This window comes from Cherax quadricarinatus, chromosome 1, assembly GCF_038502225.1.
Source record: "Cherax quadricarinatus isolate ZL_2023a chromosome 1, ASM3850222v1, whole genome shotgun sequence".
Taxonomy (NCBI): domain Eukaryota; kingdom Metazoa; phylum Arthropoda; class Malacostraca; order Decapoda; family Parastacidae; genus Cherax; species Cherax quadricarinatus.
In genome coordinates, this window is record NC_091292.1 from 69,991,029 (window position 1) to 70,011,800 (window position 20,772).

General features: G+C 39.5%; 1 protein-coding gene across 1 annotated transcript in view; it reads right to left on the reverse strand.

Annotated features, from left to right (window-relative positions):
* Positions 1-20,772, reverse strand: part of DNAlig3 (DNA ligase 3) — a gene marked incomplete in the record, with an annotated part of 346,401 nt that overhangs the window by 176,652 nt on the left and 148,977 nt on the right. The window contains 1 exon segment of the mRNA XM_070082655.1: positions 13,080-13,226. Within this exon segment, the coding sequence (XP_069938756.1) occupies positions 13,080-13,226 (147 nt within the window).

Below are 20,772 nucleotides of genomic sequence, written 5' to 3' on the forward strand. Positions count from 1 at the left end.
AGTGAACATAGATAAGAGTAAGGTGATGAGGGTATCAAACAATGTAGATAAAGAAAAACTGGATATCATATTGGAAGGAGGGAGGGAGGGGGTATGGTTAGTTGTTTAATACGTTTATTATGCACCCCATACCCATCCTGTGGGTGGTATCAAAATACAACAGAGGTGCATAATGGGTCCAGGGACTGGACCCCAAAGTTATGATAGATGAACTAGTAACAAAGGTAATGAACTCCAGGTAGATCTGGTCACAATCATGGCAAGTTACAAACATAATGAATCATCTACACTCCTATACATGGTTACAATCATGAACAAATTACAAAGTAATGAGCCATTTACACATCCATATCCGGTTACAACTGTAATGAGTTATAAGTACAAATATTAAGTGGGCCATACACCCACATGAGCACGAATGCACACATGAGGGCACGTGCACAGACACAGACACACATGCATATACATATGCACACACACATACAGTGGACCCCCGCATACCGATTTTAATCCGTGCAAGAGGGGTCATTGTTATGCGAAATAATCGGTATGCGAATGAATTTTCCCCATAAGAAATAATGGAAATCAAATTAATCCGTGCAAGACACCCAAAAGTATGAAAAAAAAAATTTTACCACATGAAATATACATTTTCCTACACACAAAGAGAAGGATACATGCACAATAGTAGAGTAGTACATGCACAGTATATATTGTGCATGTACTAGTCTACTAAATGAAGAATAAATGACACTTACCTTAATTGAAGATGCAGCAATGACTGATGAGACACTGTGTCCTGGGAGTGCCTTTTCCTCCTGAGTACTGTAGGTCCTGTTTGGCATTTTCTTCCAGAACAGGCCTTATCACACTGTGTATGCCACTACGATTCTTAAATCTCTCAAACCAACCTTTGCTGGCTTTAAATTCACCAATATGAGCACTAGTTCCAGGCATTTTTCCCTGTTCACCTGGGTGTTAGCCGACTTGTGTGGGTTGCATCCTGGGAGACAAGATTAAGGACCCCAATGGAAATACGTTAGACAGTCTTCGATGACACTGACTTTTTTGGGTTATCCTGGGTGGCAAATCCTCTGGGGTTAATTGTTTCTTGGTATTCTCAATAAGCCACACCAACAACGGTGCTACAGCAGCAGTAGCAGCTGACGGTGGTACAGCAGCAACAGATGATGCTACAGCAGCAGCAGACGATGCTACAGCAGCAGCAGACGATGCTACAGCAGCAGCAGACGATGCTACAGCAACAGCAGCAGCTGACGGTGGTACAGCAGCAACAGACGATGCTACAGCAGCAGCAGACAATGCTACAGTAGCAGCAGACGATGCTACAGCAACAGCAGCAGCTGACGGTGGTACAGCAGCAACAGACGATGCTACAGCAGCAGCAGCAGCTGACGGTGGTACAGCAGCAACAGACGATGCTACAGCAGCAGCAGATGATGCTACAGCAGCAACAGAAGATGTTACAGCAGCAGCAGACGATGCTACAGCAACAGCAGCAGCAGACGATGCTACAGCAGCAGCAGACGATGCTACAGCAGCAGCAGCAGCAGCAGCTGATGGTGGTACAGCAGCAACAGACGATGCTACAGCAGCAGCAGACGATGCTACAGCAGCAACAGACGATGTTACAGCAGCAGCAGACGATGCTACAGCAGCAGCAGCAGCTGACGGTGGTACAGCAGCAACAGACGATGCTACAGCAGCAACAGACGATGTTACAGCAGCAGCAGACGATGCTACAGCAGCAGCAGCAGCTGACAGTGCAGCAGCAGCAGCAGCTGACAGTGCAGCAGCAGCAGCAGCTGACAGTGCAGCAGCAGCAGCAGCTGTACCACCAATAGTAGCGATGGTTGATTGGGGTTTATTATACAACCTGGCCAGCTCGGAGACACGCACTCCACTTTCATACTTATCAATGATCTTTTTCTTCATCTCTATTGTAATTCTCACCCTTATTGCTGTAGGGTTGGCACTAGAAGCTTTCTTGGGGCCCATGGTCACTTATTTTCCAGAAAAAGCACCGAAAACACTGTAATAATACGAAATATTCCGATTGTATGCTTGGATGTTACCGCGGAGGCTGGCTGGTAAACAATGCCACCGGCGGCACATGTGAGGCTGGCTGAGGGCGCACACTGGACGCGTCTCGGACGAAAATCGGTGAGCGGGTTTTTAAGCGGTATGCGAGGCAAAATTTTTGCGATTAAAGCAAGCGGTATGCGGATTAATCGTTATGTGATGCCATCGGTATGCGGGGGTCCACTGTACACACGTAGTAATGCTTTATTTACAGTGAGCAAAGTCAGGGTATTTCTCCAGAATGGTCTGTAATATACCACTGTGGATAAAATATTTTGCCATTTCTTGAACATTTCTGAGCAAGTTGTCTCTAAATTCATTAATTTTATCACACTCCAGTACATAATGACGCAGGGTGTCATTGTGTTTATATTTCGTTTGGTCTACATTTGGTGATGGTGATTTAACCTGCCATAGATACATGTACTTGTAACCCAGCCAGAGGTGGCAGTAATGACATCAAAGAGTCTGCTTATTTTGTTGGATACACCATAAACATGTGGCTCCTCCTGTATGATGGAGTGATGATAGAAGGACTGAGTGGTGTCACTCTCCGTAAGTCTTAAGTCAATAAAGTTCAACTGAAGTTCATTTTGTATTATTGTTCTCAAACTGCTAACTGACAACCCAAGATTGTAATTTACTCCCTCTTTGAAAGCACACAGCTTAGCCAATTCATCAGTTCTATCATACATCTGGAGACCAATGTGAGATGGAATCCAGAGCATGTGCACTCTGACTCCACTGTCCACAATCCTAACATACCTGTGTCTGGCTTCTGACACAAGCATGCCACAATTTATACTTAATGAGTTGAGAGCATTTAAGGATGACAAAGAATCAGTTACAATTAAAGTGTCAACCTTAGATACATGGACACATTTGAGTGCAAGGAGTGTGGCAAATAGTTCTGTTTGAAGGGTAGAGGCCAGTTATTGATGCATGCTCCAATTTTGTTGAGGGTCATCACTCTGTATGACAACAGCAGCACTACCAGCTGCACCAGTGGATTGGTGTACGGAACCATCAACATAAATAATTTGTTAAAGAGTGTTCTGTGTGACTAAGTTATCAACACAGCTTAAGGCATCCTGTTTGGCTCCACAACGAAGCTTTGGTTGTGATTTAAGAAGAGTTTTGGGGGGAAATGGAGGAATGGTAGTTTGGAATGGGGTAATATCGCATGGAGCGGGGAAGTGCCGCTGTTGCCTTACTTGACATAGATCATGTAGCTGGTTCATGCAGAGGTCGGTTCCAGTGTTTTCAATCCATCTGAACAGATGTTCACCAGTGCTGAGGAAAGTCTGGAGGGCTTCTGTTATTGGGTTTGAATGGGCTGGCCTAAGCATATTGACCCCAAAGAGGATATTTCTTTCAGTAACATGATCTCTGATGCTTGGAATATCAAGTTCTTTCCTTTTATTTATTTTATTTTTATTTATTTATAATTTGAGCACACTTACAGAGGTACAAAAAAAATACAGATAAGAGCAGCATGCCAAAGCCACTTATACTATGCATAGCATTACGGGCTGGCTTAAAATTAACTTAAGATTAACTAAGCAATGATGAAATCAGTGAAAAACATTAATGTAAACTGATTACTATAAAGCACAAGTGAGTATTACAAAGACAGGTCATATGGTTGCATGCATTGTTATAAATTCAGTAGAATGGAGTATTCTGTTAGGTAGTGTATTTAAAAAATAATAAAGTTAGATTGGGTTTTAGGTTTAACATTTATGTGATATAATTGTGAGAAACATTTAAGATATACAATTTATAAGGTTCAGTTATTCAGTATTTATTTGGTTTTGGGTGAGTAAGTGATCTTTGAGAAGAGACTTGAATTTATAAACAGGTAGTGTTTCTTTTATATTTACAGATTTTAGGGCCTTTTATGTGCATTGAGTTTTTGCATAGCGTGAGATGGACACGAGGAATATCAAAGAGTGATCTGTGCCTTGTGTTATGGTCATGTGTTCTGTTGAGGTTGGCAAGGAGATGTTTGAGGGGAGGGTTAATATCAGAGTTGAGTGTTCTATGTATGTAATAGGTGCAGTAATAAGTATGGATGTTTTGTATGGTGAGTAGGTTGAGTGTATTGAATATTGGTGGAGTGTGCTGCCTGTAGTGAGAATTTGTTATCATTCTAACTGCAGCCTTTTGTTGGGTAATTAGTGGTCTGAGATGGTTACTTGTTGTTGAGCCCCATGCACAAATTCCATAGGTGAGATAGGGGTAAATAAGAGAGTGATATAGGGCCAGGAGGGCTGACTGTGGAGCATAGTACCGTATCTTCGATAGTATGCCTACAGTCTTGGAAATTTTCTTAGAAATTTGTTGTATATGTGTATGAAATTTGAGTCTATTATCAAGGTGGATTCCTAAGAATTTTCCCTCTGTTAGCTTTGTGATAGGTGATCCGTTTATCATTATGTTAAGAGGGACATCTGTAGCTCTGTTACCAAACTGAATGAAGTAGGTTTTGTCAATGTTTAGTGTAAGTTTGTTAGTACTCATCCAGGTAGATATTTTCTGTAATTCGGTATTTACAGTATTGGCTAGCGTGACTGGGCTCGGGTGGGAGAAGACGTATGTTGTGTCATCAGCAAATAGTGTGGGTTTGAGTAATTGAGAAGCATTTGGTAGGTCATTTATGTATAGGAGAAAGAGAAGAGGGCCAAGGACACTTCCCTGTGGGACACCAACTGTAATTGGTTGTGCAGAAGAGTTTGCCCCATTTGCGTACACATATTGGCTTCTGTTGCTGAGGTATGACTTGAGGTAGTTGAGGGAGTGCCCTCTTATACCATAGTGTGACAATTTTACGTGGAGCAAGTCATGGTCAACTGTATCAAAAGCTTTACGTAAGTCAATGAAGATCCCCAGTGGGACTTCTTTTTTCTCTATTGCAGTGTATATATGTTCTAGCATGTGTATAATAGCATCATTAGTATTTTTATTAGGCCTGAATCCAAATTGGCAGGGGTTGAGTATGTTTTGGGAGATAAGGTAGGAGTAGATTCGTTTATGAATTAATTTTTCGAAGATTTTTGAGAGAGGGTGTAAGTTGGATATTGGCCTATAGTTATTCAACTCTGTTTGGTCTCCTCCTTTGTGGATCGGGGTGACCCTTGCTATTTTGAGTACTGTAGGGAAGGTGGAGGATTCAATGGATTTGTTAAAGAGTGTTGCAATGATTGGTGATAGCACTTGTGACACTTTTTTGTATATAAAGGGTGGTAAGGTATTTAAATCTCCTGCCTTGTTTTTTAGTGCGTTGATAATAAGGGAGACTTCGTATGGGTTAGTCGGAGCTAGGAACAGTGTGTTCGGGTAGTTGCCGGTGAGGTAGTCATTTGGTGGGGTATCTGAGCTTGGGATTTTATTGGCAAGGTTTTGTCCTATAGTGGAGAAGAAATCATTGAGTCTGTTTGCTGTTTCTGTTGGTGGGAGTTGGGGTTCATCTGATTTTGCTAATTTTATTTCGCTATTTCGTGATATCTTTTTTGTTCCCAGAATTTCTGATAGGGTTTTCCAGGTCTTTTTTATATCACCTCGTAAGTTGGATAATCTGTTCTCATAATACAATTTTTTTGCCCTTCTTATCAGGCTGGTTAGGATTGACGAGTAACGTTTTGTTTGGTCTCTGGTTATGTGACCCATTCTGTACTGTTTTTCATATTGGTGTTTTGTATTTATGGATTTGAGAATGCTGGGTGTTAGCCAGGGACTGTTCAGTCTCTTAGCTGTCATCTGCTTAGTTTTTTTAGGGCAGTGCTTGTTATAGAGGTATTGAGTCTTCTTTAGAAAATTATTAATACATTCGTCAATATCTGTATTGATTTCTAGCTCAGTGTGCCAGTCAATGTTTGCTACTGCTGTTGTGAAGTTATTAATGGCTGCCTCATTGTGAAGTCTGAAGGTGACTTTAGTAGTGTCTTGGGGTAATTTACCAAGAGTTGTTATGAGGAAAGTAGGGTAGTGGTCTGTGGTATTATCTGTAATTATGCCTGATTTTAAAGGGGATATGGTGTTGGTCCAGATGTGGTCAAGTAGGGAAACACTAGTCTCTGCAACTCTTGTAGGTTTTGTTACTGTTGGTAGCAACATACAGTTACTCATTGTGTTTGTGAATTCAGTAACGTGTGGGTCCTGGTCTTGCAGGAGATTTATATTGAAGTCACCTGAGAGTAGTAAGTGATCTTTGTTCATGCGTGCATCAGTTATCATACTTCCTAGGTTTTGACTAAATTGGCTAATGTTTGACTGTGGAACTCTGTAGATGTTTATCAATGTGAGAGGTTTTTGTAGGTATTTGGATTTGAATTTGGCTATTATATATTCCCCATGTTCATCTCTTGTGCAAGTATTAGTGATACATTCTAGTTGGTCTGAGTAGTATATGGCTGTGCCACCCCCTTGCTGGTCTGGCCTACAGTTATGTATGGCTGTGTAACCAGGAATGGCATAGACATCTGTACTATCAGGCTTTAGCCAGGTTTCAGTTAGTGTAATGATGGACATATTGGCATGTAAGGAATTTAGTAATGCTATGAGGTCATCGTAATGCTTGCTTAAAGATCTGATATTGTAGTTAAAGATAGTTATGTTGTTGTTGGCACTGAGAAGTGCCTTTGATTGTTCTGCAGTGTAGTAATTACAGTAACTGTTTGATTCATTTAAGTCATTAAATAAGAGGTTGGTATCTGGATCAATGCTTGTAATCATAAGATTTGTAGTGAATCTATAGTTAGAATTAAGTATAAAACAAAGTAAATAGTCTTAAGCTAAAAAATAGCACCTGAATTATTTAACAAATGTAAAATAATGAGCTAAGGTAGTTTTTTTTTTTTTTTAAGCTAAAATAAAGGAGACAATATAAAAGGGACTAGTACAAATAAAGTGATGATCAAATAATGGAGCTTGGGAATATGATAGTAGGTAGTACTATAAAATAAATGAGCTTTGGAATATAATGGCAAAATTGTGAACTTGTTCTACTTTAGCACCTGAGAATAGCACCTTGATTATTTTAACAATTGTGAATGTATAAGCTAGGGTAGTTATATAAAGCTAAAATAAAGGAGAAAATATATAAGGGACTAAAATTAAGTAATGGTAAACAAAGTTAAATGGACAGATGGTCACTATGAAATAATATTGGTTTAGGAGTAAGATCTGATTTGTAATATTAGATAAATTGAGCAGTTTATTGCACAATAAAAGTAAAAAAATGAGGTAGTTGGTACTAGCTAGCAAAAGATAGTTTTGGTACTTGCAAAAAAGTAATTGGAATATACACTAATTGCATACACAATGTAAAGTGACTAAAAAAACAAGTAGTGATAAACAAAATTAAATGGACAGGTAAGAAAAAATGAATATTATTAATTTGGAGTAAGATTTGACTTTTAATTTAAAATTATGAGCAATTAATAGCAGTAAGAAAGTTATAGAGTATTGGAGGTAGTTGGCATTAGCTAGTGATGAAAAATAATATAAATAATAATGTACAATATAATAGTAACGTACACTATATGCACCACACGTATATATGTATTAAGGGCACTTATCTAATCTGTTACAGAAATGTCAGCTTTTCTAAGGAAGGTAGAGAAATCATGTTCGTTTGAGATGGTATATTGTTGTCCTGTTGATGTTTTCCTTACTAGTATTTTCCCATCTCGCGTGAAACACTGATGTATTTTGTTTTCCTGTTTAAGTTTTCTCAGCCTGAACAGAAGGTTTTGACGTTTTTTTGTTAGACACTCATTTATGTACACTCCATTTTTCATTGTAATTGCTGATTTAATTAGGTCCTTTCTTTTATCGTATGAATGAAGTCGGATCATTATACTGTGTTTACTTCCTGGTTTTCCTAACAAACGTGTTTCTTTGATTTCATTGTTTTGCACGATGACCTGTACGTGGTCCTGTATTATCCTGACAGCAGTTTCTTTGCACTGAGCTTGTGTTATGTCACTAGGAATGTGTGGACTGTTTATTATAACTGCATCAGACAACTTATCTTGTTCAGTTTTGTCGTCTTGGAAATCAAGGTATTCATTTAGTCGAGTGTGCATGTTCTGATTCCAGTCCTTGATTGCTTCTTCAACCTTCATATTTATTGTTGTTATTTGCTCAGTGTGACTGGCTATAGCTGCTTTTAGAGTATTTTCTGTGTCAACACTTCCCGATGTAATCTTCTCTTCAAGGTTTTGGATCTTATTCTCGAGGTTGGTTATCTTGGAATCTCGTCGCTCGAGTGCTGCTTTGATATCTTTGATTTCATTTTCTAGAGCAACGATGTAGTCCTTGATATTGTCAGGAATAATCGTACCTGAGTTATCATGGATGAATCCTTTGAAGGGAGTGGAGTTGGAGGGGGAGTCAGCCATGTTTGTTGTTGTTGTTGTTGTTCCCTGGGTGGCGTCGGTGAGGGGGGTTGATGATACACTGGCGTCCTGCTGGGTAGACAAGTTGAGTTCTAGGGTCCTTGCTGTTATTCTTTTATTACTGGTGTTGTGTCTTCTGCGATATCCTTTCATAGTATCACTGAAGTAGATACTGTGTAGCAATGGAGGAGAAGGCTTGTTTTCTCGGAGCTTGGGTTAAGTGGTTGTCTGGCAGCGGAGGCAGTGTTTGGGTTAGCAGGGCTGTCTTCCTTAGATCTTCTAATTTTGTCAAGATTTGGGTTACATTCTTAGTATTCTTGGGTCATGTTGTGGTCTACGTGGGTTCGTGTAGTTGAACTTTCACTTAGGCCATCACAAGTTTTGATGGGCGATGTTTTTTTGAGAAAGAAGAGCTGGTAGGATACCGTTGCTGCCGCTGCCGCTGCAGTTTTTTCTTTCAAAGTACCAGCCGTATCCCACCGAGGTGGGGTGGCCCAAAAAGAAAGACGAAAGTTTCTCCTTTCAAATTTAGTAATATATACAGGAGAAGGGGTTACTAGCCCCTTGCTCCTGGCATTTTAGTCACATCTTAAAACACGCATGGTTTATGGAGGAAGAATTCTGTTCCACTTCCCCATAGAGGTAAGAGGAAATAAACAAGAACAAGAAGTAGAAAAAAAATAGAAGAAAACGCACAGGGATGTGTATATATATGCTTGTACATGTATGTGTCCTAGGTAGTAGGTTGGTAGACAGCAACTGCCCAGGGAGGTACTACCGTCCTGCCAAGTGAGTGTAACACGAAAGCCTGTAATTGTTTTACATGATGGTAGGATTGCTGGTGTCCTTTTTTCTGTCTCATGAACATGCAAAATTTCAGGTACGTCTTGCTACTTCTACTTACACTCAGGTCACACTACACATACATGTACAAGCGTATATATACATACCCCTCTGGGTTTTCTTCGATTTTCTTTCTAGTTCTTGTTCTTGTTTATTTCCTCTTATCTCCATGGGGAAGTGGAACAGAATTCTTCCTCCGTAAGCCATGCGTGTTGTAAGAGGCGACTAAAATGCCGGGAGCAAGGGGCTAGTAACCCCTTCTCCTGTATATATTACTAAATTTGAAAGGAGAAACTTTGGTTTTTTCTTTTGGGCCACCCTGCCTCGGTGGGATACGGCCAGTGTGTTGAAAGAAAGAAAGAACATGTATGTGTAGTGTGACCTAAGTGTAAGTAGAAGTAGCAAGACGTACCTGAAATCTTGCATGTGTATGAGACAGAATAAAGACACCAGCAATCCTACCATCATGTAAAACAATTACAGGCTTCCAATTTACATTCACTTGGCAGGATGGTAGTACCTCCTTGAGTGGTTGCTGTCTACCAACCTACTACCTACACATTCGTTCTGCATTTTTTTTTTTCAACAAGTCGGCCGTCTCCCACTGAGGCAGGGTGACCCAAAAAGAAAGAAAATCCCCAAAAAGAGAATATGTAAAGTAAAAGGACACAAGTGCAACTAATGTGACATTTTATTGTGGCAACGTTTCGCTCTCCAGGAGCTTTATCAAGCGAAACGTTGCCACAATAAAATGTCACATTAGTTGCACTTGTGTCCTTTTACTTTACATATTGTCGGTAATTCTACCAACTTTATTACAAAAAGAGAATACTTTCATCATCATTCAACACTTTCACCTCACTTACACATAATCACTGTTTTTGCAGAGGTGCTCAGAATACAACAGTTTAGAAGCATATACAGTGGTCCCTCAATTATCGTCCTTAATCCATCCCTGGAAGTGGGACTATTATCGAAATGGATGACTTTCGAATCAATTTTCCCCATAAGAAATAATGTAAATGCAATTAATCCATTCCTGACACCCAGAAGTATTAAAACAAACAATTTTTTTACATGAAATATAGATGTAGTACATAAACAATACAATGGGAAATGATGAATGAAACATTAACAGCATAACACTTACCTTTATTGGTGATTCTTCTTTGTGTATGGAAGACTGAAGAAGGAGACAGATTAGATTATTTACTGTTTGGAAGGGGAATCCCCTTCCAGCAACACCTCAGGTACCAATTGCTTTTCTGGGGTTACTTCTCTTCTCTGCTTCTTAATGCCAATAGGACCACCTTGAGAGTCACTGGAGTCCTGTTTCGCAAAAAAAACTGTCCAGAGAGCTCTGTTTCTGGCGTCTCTTTAAAACTTCCCTAAAATGGGCCAAGACTCTGTCACTATACATGTTGCCAACATGGCTTGCAACATCCTTCTCTGGGTGATGTTTCTCCATAAATTTTTCCATCCTACCCCACATTTCAAAAATCTCCTTAATTTCTGAAGAAGGCACCTTTTTCCATCTCTCTTCCTCCTCCTCTGCAGCAAGATTCTGAGCTGCGATCTGTTGCTCTTCCTGCTGAAGCTCTTGCAGCTCCTCAGTGGTTAGCTCTTTGCTGTGGTCCTCCACCAACTTTTCCACATCCTCCAAACTCACATCCAGCCCCATGGAACTCCCCAGTGCGACAATAGAGTTCACAACTGACATAGGCTCATCATAGGGCTGCCTCAAACCCTTCAAAATCCCTCTTGTGGACACAATCTGGCCACAATTTTCTCCAAGCAGAGTTCAAAGTCCTGGTAGTCACTCCCTCCCAAGCCTTACCTATAAGGCTTACGCAACGGAGAATACTGAAGTGTTCTTTCCAAAAATCTTGTAGGGTCAAGTGAGTGTCTGAGGTCACATTCAAGCACCTTTCAAACATTGCTTTGGTGTAGAGTTTTTTAAAGTTTGAAATGACTTGCTGGTCCATGGGCTGGAGGAGAGGAGTGGTATTTGGGGGCAAGACCTTTACTGTGATGAACCCAAACTCCTTCAGAATTAGGTCATCCAAGTTTGGAGGATGAGCAGGTGCATTGTCCATTACTAGGAGGCACTTGAGATTCAATTTCTTTTCCAAGAGGTAATTCTTAACACTAGGGCCAAACACTTCATTGAACCACTCGACGAAAATGTCCCTCGTGACCCATGCCTTACTATTAGATCTCCAAAACACACACAATTTACTCTTCATAACATTTTTTTCTTGAACACACTGGGATTTTCAGAATGGTACACTAGTAACGGCTTCACTTTGAAATCCCCACTAGCATTAGCACAGAACATTAGCATCAGCCTGTCTTTCATAGCCTTGCGTCCTGGCAGTGCCTTTTCTTCCTGAGTAATGTAGGTCCTCTTTGGCATTTTCTTCCAAAAGAGGCCTGTTTCATCACAATTGAACACTTGTTCAGGTTTCAGTCCTTCACTGTTTATGTACTCCTTGAATTCATGCACATATTTTTCAGCCACTTTGTTGTCAGAACTGGCAGCCTCACCATGCCTTACCACACTGTGTATGCCAGTACGCTTCTTAAATCTCTCAAACCAGCCTTTGCTGGCCTTAAATTCACTCACATCACCACTAGTTGCAGGCAATTTCTTTACCAAATCGTCATGCAACTGCCTAGCCTTTTCACAAATAAGCGACGTCATAAGACTATCTCCTGCTAATTGTTTCTCGTTTATCCACACCAATAATAGCTTCTCAACATCTTCGAGTACTGGTGATTGCATTTTTGTCAGCATATTTACCCCCTTTGCAACAACAGCGTCCTTGATTTCCTTTTTCTTGGCTATGATGGAAGATATGGTTGTACGGGATTTGTTATACATCCTGGCCAGTTCGCCCACACGTACGACACTATCATATTGTTCAATGATGTTTTTCTTAAATTCAATCATATTTCTCACCTTCTTTGCCAAAGGCTTGGCACTAGGAGCTTTCTTTGGAGCCATGGAGCAAGCAATAAAATCAATAAAATATTATGAAATATTTCGTTGGAGCAAGTGAGGGGACCATCGCTCACTGTGATAATATGAAATGTACCGAATGTATGCTTAGATGCGACCACACTGGCTGGCTTGTAAACACTGGCACTAACGGGGCAGCTGAGGTCACATGTGGGACGCGTCCCGGACGAATCACCTAAGGCGAGTTTTTTATCATGAGGCAAGGCAAAATTTTTGCATTCAAATGCTTCTTATGGCGGATTTAACGTAACGCGATGCGTTCGTAAGGTGGGGGTCCACTGTATATGCTTGTACATGTGTGTAGTGTGACCTAAGTGCAAGTAGAAGTAGCAAGACGTACCTGAAATCTTGCATGTTTATGAAATAGAAAGAAGGACACCAGCAATCCTACCATCATGTAAAACAATTACAGGCTTTCGTTTTACACTTACTTGGCAAGATGGTAGTACCTCCCTGGGCAGTTGCTGTTTACCAACCTACTACCTATGCCTGATCAAGATATATCTAGGAATTCAACAAGTTAATTTATGAGAGTCACCAGAGTGAAGCAGACATACAGATCTTCAAAGCTTTGTACTACATCATACTCTGCCTGTCTCTGACCTCCATAAAATTCATATTAAAATTCAATATAGCAAAAACAAAAAGGGAAAGAATACAATGTGAAAAAGAAAAATGAGTTTAAAATACTACAAGTAATTAGCACCTACCTGTAATTCTGAAAGATTTGTGGCTTCTTTCCATGTCTTGTCATTACGTTCTCTAGTAACTCGTGGAAATCTAATGGAAATTCCATCTCCTGTGTGGATCTGATGACGCGTGAACTCTGCTCCAGTGATTTCCCAAACTGGCGCTTTCTGAAGATTAACATAACACGTTAAACCCACAACAATATGAAAAATTTAACCTTTTTCTAATTTTAAATCATCACATTTGTAAATACCAAAGATTATGAGCGAGATTACTTTTCAATCTTCCTATTTGGGCATTTATATAAACAAATTATTATTTTCATGGGGAAACATTAAACTTGTAGGGGTCATACAGCATTGGGGAATGGGAGGTAATTAGATTTATTCCAAACAAAGGGGAGTAGCTCCAATTCCTTGGAATAAGCAAACATCACTCAGTATAAAAGCACCTTTCCCCTGTGAAGGGGAAAATCCAGAGGCATCTATCTTAGACTGAAGAAACTGAGAAAGCAATTCTTCCTTTGTACAAAAGCTGAATCATTGTATATTTTCCTAATATCCAAATAAACCACTTCCTGGAATCTTAGTACTTTTAACTGCATTAAATCTATCACTATTAAATGTAACACATGTGCATGTATAATAGCTAAATAGGATTAAAACAGGATGACATGATAAGAAAGCTTGCATCATATATTTATTAACAAATGATGGTCATTAAAATACAAGCACAGAGGTTTACACTCTGATATTGTGTAAGGTAAAAAAGTTTACACAATATCGGACACTTTAAATTCTTTTATAACATGATCTCAGTTTATGAAGATTCAATTTAACTCTTATAACATATGATTCTGTATTGGAATAATACAGGTTAATTTCAGTACAGTGTTGATTAAGCACCTCATGCAGCATTTACATGCTATGTCCACATTCAAATGCAACAGCAGTTGAGGGTGGACATCGCTAAAATTAATTTTGCTCTTCATACAACTTAATCATAATTCAAGTATACAATACACAGTTTTGAACCAAGAGTGAGAGTGCTTGTGGTTGGGGATTTCAATGCTAAAGTGGGTAAAAATGTTGTGGAGGGAGTAGTAGGTAAATTTGGGGTGCCAGGGCAAATGAAAAAGGGAAGCCTTGAATCGAGCTATGTGTAGAAAGAGGTTTGGTAATAAGTAATACATATTTTATGAAAAAGAGAATAAATAAATATACAGGGTATGATATAGCATGTAATGAAAGTAGTTTGTTAGATTATGTATTGGTGGATAAAAGATTGATGGATAGGCTCCAGGATGTACGTGTTTATAGAGGGGCAACTGACATATCGGATCATTATTTAGTTGTAGCTACAGTTAGAGTAAGAGGGAGATAAGACAAGAGGAAAACAGCAACAACAAGTAAGAGAGAGTACAGTACTAAGGGAGGAGGAAGTTAGGATAAGATATAAGCAGCTATTGGCAGAAAAGCGGGCTAGTTCAAGTGTTATGCAGGGTTCTGCATGACACTGTAATGTTGTTATGCAGGGATCTGCATGACACTGTAATGTATATACAGGTGAGAAGGGTGTCATAATAGTATGAATGTTATAATTGTCAAGAATAATTTTATAATTCATAATGTGCATTTGGGGGTACTGTAAAGTACTCTAATGGTAATTATAAAGAAATCCTGCTAGGTATTTATTTTCCAACTGTGTTTGGGTATGCAGGGTAAGCGTGGCTTGGGCAGTCACATGGAGTCAGCATGGCATGGAGGCTGGCGTTGGAGATGCTGTGTATTTAAGCTAACTTTGTAGTTGTGTACTCCTTTTGTTTAGCTAACTCAAGCCATAGGCTCTTCTATGGCATACCTGTATGCTCACCCAGGCTCTGACATGGTCAGAGTGCTGTGGGGGGAGTGAGGAAATAAGAAATGGGGTTGGTAGTGGAGTAGTGACGGCCTGGCGCTGACTCGGCCTGGTGGTTATGGTGGCTGGACCTCCAGCCAGCTGTTTCTTGTGTACCGTCATTTGGGCATTTAGGATTAAAGTGTTTCTAGAGTGTGTAGTGTTATGTTGAATAAATAGATATATTTTCCTAACTAGGATTTTTGCCTAACCCTCTGTTAACCCTTTGACTGTCGCGGCCGTATATATACGTCTAACGAGGTACCGTGTTTGACGTATATATACTCATAAATTCTAGCAGCTTCAAATCAAGAAGGAGAAAGCTGGTAGGCCCACATGTGAGAGAATGGGTCTGTGTGGTCAGTGTGCACCACATAAAAAAAATCCTGGAGCACAGAGTGCATAATGAGAAAAAAAAACTCCGACCGTATTTTTTATTTAAAATGCCGATTTTGTGGTCTATTTTCGTATAGTATTTATGGTTGCATTCTCGTTTTCTTGCTCTCATTTGATAGAATGGAAAACATATTATAGAAAAAGAGATGATTTTGATTGATTTTACTATAAAAAAAATCTGGAAATGGAGCTCAAAGTAGGGGAAATGTTTGATTTTTGCCGATGTTCAACAGCAAACTAATGACATCTTTGTCCAATAAATGTCCAACTAGCCATTCTAATATGCAGTCATGAATGGGTTGATGTTATTTAAACAATTATTACAGTATTGGAGTAGTCTGTATAATAGTAAATTTTCTGTTTTTTGTTTGAATAAAAATTCAAAATAGAAAGCAAGAGTAATTTCAGAGGGGCCTGGACACATGACTGATGAACAAAGAAAATGTTATTTTAGAGCCAGGAATGTCTGCATTGTTCATTCTGGACCTTATTTTGAAATTGTCATATTTTTTAATTTTCATGAAATTGGTCAAATTGCAAATTTCTGACCACGTTATTGGGTAGTTGAAATTGGTAAATGGGCAGTTTCTTGTACTCAATCGATAGAAAAAATGGAGTTCTAAAGAAATAGCTATGAGATTGGTCGACTGAAACAAAGGAATTAGCCGAAAATAGGGCTCAAAGTGGGCGAAATCGCAGATTTGTAAATATCGCCAAGGTCGCTAACTTCGCGAGAGCATAATTCCGTCAGTTTTCCATCAAATTTTGTTTTTTTTGGTGGCATTACAATTGGGAAAAGATTCTCTATCATTTCATAAGAAAAATTTTTTTTTTTTTTTTTTTAAATTTTGTGACACCAGGAGACACCTCAGGATTGGGGGTTGCAACAGTCAAGGGGTTAACCAACCCATTGAAGTAACACATTCTGGTTTACCGCTTTCTGTTTTGACTGGGATAGCCCTGGGTGGCCTGTTTATGCTTGAGATGTGTGTAACTTTTACCTCTGCCCTTAGACAAGGCTCTAGCCCCCAGATGTCCCACCTTTCTGCATAACATGGAGTCCTGTATATGGGAGAATTATCAAATTTTATGTGGTAATTCAAGTTTGCAACCTGGAAAATCAATAACCATTCTTTACTGGGTTGGTCAGAGGAAGCATTCACTATAACACTCACACTAAAATGATAATTTAACTTTGTGTGCAATATTGCTGATTTTTAACCCTTTCAGGGTCCGTCCCGTAGATCTACGGCTTTACGTTCAGGGTCCAAACCGTAGATCTACGCCATGAGCTCAGCTCACTCTGATAAACTGTGAGTGGTACATTTTGGCCTAGATATGAGAGAATACATCTATGTGGTATGTGTGCACCACATAAAACAGATCCTGCAGCACACTGTGTATAATGAGAGAAAAAAAATGAAATCATGATTTTTCGATTAAAACAGCAACTTTGCAGTGTTTTTTCGTATGTTTTTTATAGTTGTATTTGCGATTTCTTGGTCTCATTTGATAGAATGGAAGACATATTACAGAAATAGAGATGATTTTGATTGGTTTTAGCACTGTAAATGGCTTGAAACTGAGCTCAAAGTAGCAGAAATGTTAAATTTTTGCCGATATTCAAGAGTAAACAAACGACCTCACACGTCTAATACACACCAGCTGGTGGGTCTAATATACATTCACAAATATGGTGATGATATTTATACAATTATTACAGTATTGCATAACAGTAAATCTTCTATTTTTTGGTGTGAATAAAAATTCATTATGTGAATAAAAAATCAAAATGGAATTTATTTGTAAAGCCTCAAAACATAACTAATGAACAGAGGAAATGTTAGTTTAGTGCCAGGAATGCCTACATTGTTCATTCTGGACCCTATTTTGAAATTGGAATATTTTGAACTTTGTGTTAAATTGGCCAAATTAACAATTTCCGATCACTTTATTTTGTAGTTGAAACAGTTGACTTGGCGATTTCTTGTGCTCAATCGATAGAATAGAAGTAATACTAGTGAAATAGCTAAGAATTTGGTTGATTGGAATAATGTAATTGGCCTAAAATGGGAGTCAAAGTCGGCAAAATCGCCGATTCGTAAATATCGCTGACACATCAAAATTCGCGAGAGCATAATTTCGTCAATTTTCCACCAAATTTCGTACTTTTTGTTTTATTACCTTCACAAAAAGATTCTCTATGATTTCATAAGAAAAAATAACAAATTTTTTTTTTGAAAATTCTTGGACACTGGTGCGTGACTCCAGATTTGGGCCTTGGACCCTGAAAGGGTTAAGGTGTTAATATTAACTAGTACGCTGTGCATAATTTACCATTGAGTGCAATATTGCTGGTTTTAGGGTGTTATTATTAATTAATACTCTGTGAATAATTTACCTTTGTGTGCAATATTGCTGGTTTTAGGGTGTTATTATTAACCCTTTCAGGGTCCGTCCCGTAGATCTACGGCTGGTCGGTGAGTGTCCAAACCGTAGATCTACGCCAAAATTCTAGGGCCGTCAAATTTAGCGCGAAAGCGCTCATAGGCCTACATATGAGAGAATGGGTCTGCGCCATGGGTGTGCGCCGTAAACAAAAAATCTAGGCGCCTGCATAGCATTGTGGGAACGCCGGCTCAGTCACCCTTGTTCACCATGCCTCGTCGCAAGTCAGCTCTCACTCCCCGGAAAATTGGGACTCTCCTCTTCCTGTCTGATAGTTCTGACACTGATGGAAGTGGAAATGAAGACGAATTCTACGGCTTTGATAAGTTAGTGACCGAAAATAATGACCAGGATATCGATAATAGTGCAGAAAACCCCGACGATCCTCGACCTTCTACCTCTGGTGTGGGCACTCGTGACTCACGGTCGGGTGTTCCTAAACGTAAGAGAAAACTAATATTTTCCCGTGGCCTGGCCTCTGACTTCAGTAATGACGATGATTCTGACGTGGATTGTGATTTTATTGCGCTCGACGATCATTCGAGTAGTGATAGTGAGGAAACATATTCACCAGTGAAGCGTCGGTATGTTCGCCGCCGCATGCGCTCGGGTAGTGTACCCTATGCTGTGCCCAGGGGACGGAGTACATCCCGTGGCCCTACACCCATTTTAGGTAGTGATAGTGAGGATGATGTGGCTACACTTGGCATGGATGGGCCACAGACATCAGTGGATGGTGTTAGTGGGGCTGGTGGTGGTAGTGGCACCGCCATGCGTGACTCGCTGTGCCACGCGGGGACCCACGCTGCTGACTCGTCAGTTCAAGGACAAAGTGGAGTGTCACCCACCAGCCCGCCACAACCACCCGTACAACCAGCCTATGATGTCCAGTATCCACCAGCAAACCGTATCTGGGATTGGCAGCAAAATCCCAATTTTGTTCCCAGCCCTCACCACTTTGATGACTCTCAAAGTGGAATTCTACCTACCTGTCCCCTTGGAACCACGGCCAATGAACTGGAATTCTTTGAATTATTCTTTGACCAGCCATTGATGGAAATTATTGTCAGGGAAAGTAATAAGTATTTTCAGTACACCATGGCAAATACGATCTTATCACCACAGTCAAGACTACACAGGTGGAAAGAGACGACTGTTGCAGAAATGTATTTGCTTTTTGCAACAATAATGCTTATGCCTCACGTCTATAAGCATAATATAAAAGCATACTGGTCCACAGATCGGCTAATTTGTACCCCATTCTTCAGTGAAATAATACCAGTGAACAGGTTTATCTTACTGTTACGTATGTTGCACTTCTCTGACAAAACCAGGCCTGACAGAAGTGACAGGTTATACAAGATTAGAAATGTTTTCATGTATCTCAAACAAAAGTTCAGGATATACTTTTATCCATTCAAGAATCTTGTAATTGACGAGTCTTTGATTTTGTTCAAAGGTAGACTGTCATTCAAGCAGTATATACCGAGCAAGAGGAACCGCTTTGGTATAAAATTGTTTGTACTCTGTGATTGTGACAGTGGCCTGGTGTTGAATATTGTTGTATACACGGGTAGTAAAACATTGAAAGATACCAAGATGTTATTGGGTATATCAGGTGACGTAGTGAGAAACATGATGGCACCTTATCTTGGTAAGGGCCATACATTATATACCGATAACTGGTACACAAGCCCATTACTCAGTGATTTCATGCGAGTGAACAAGACAGATGTGTGTGGCACAGTGCGTTCTAATCATAAACATATGCCCAGGCTCAACACAGGTGTTCGTGGTGATGACGTGCAGGTGTTTACTGCCAATGACATCATGGCATTACGGTGGCATGACAAACGAGATGTCACATTGTTGACAACCATTCACCGTAATGAAATGCAAGACAGTGGCAAAGTTGATCGAGTGACTAATGAACGTATTCGAAAACCAGTGACAGTGATTGATTACACACAAAACATGCGCTTGGTTGACAAGTGTGACATGCAGATTGGTTTTGTTGACTGTGTTCGTAAGAGTTACAAGTGGTACATGAAACTTTTCTTCCATCTCATGGACATTTCAATGCTGAATGCATATAATATGTACCAAATAAAGACTGGTAACAGACCACCGTATGGTGAATTTTGTTTGTCTGTTGTCAGACAACTCATAATGAAGTACCAGGTAACAACACCTGCAATACAACATGGTCCTCGAATTCATCACAATATACCCAAGCGTTTGAGGAGAGAAGGTGATCATTTCATAATACAGCTTCCTTCAACTCAAAAGAAATTTGCTCAGAAGAGATGCATTGTCTGTGCACAAACAAAACGACGGCAACAAAGACGCAAAGACACTCGGTTTATGTGTGAGGAATGTAAGGTGCCTCTGTGCATGGTGCCTTGTTTCAAGGAGTTCCACAAGCTCCAGCAGTTCTAAAACCATGTCCAGTGATTGTAAATATGTAAATATATGATAGAACATTAGTATTATACAATATTTGTGCATGTTTATTGTAATAAACAACAGTGGTAAACAATAATATGATAATAACTTTAGTGCGGTTATTGTGTTCAATACAGTGAGTATATATATATCAATTACATACAGTATTGGTCTCTCAGGCCCCAAATGTTAGTAGGAATAGAAAAAAATTGGAAAAGAAAAGAAAAAACAACTAAAACAACAAAATAATATAATACGCGTATGTGGAATTCGTCGATGTTGCCGCCACCACATCATTTTCTACAAACTTCTTGGCACTGCATCTCGGTAAGTACTGATCAGATTCTAATTTTTTTTGTTTTATTACCTTCACAAAAATATGCTCTTTAATTCTGTAAGAAAAAATATTTTTTTTTTTTTTCAAAATTTCTTGGACACTGGTGCGTGACTTCAGATTTTGGCCTTGGACCCTGAAAGGGTTAACTAATACCCTGTGCATAATTTACCTTTGTGTGCAATATTGTTGAT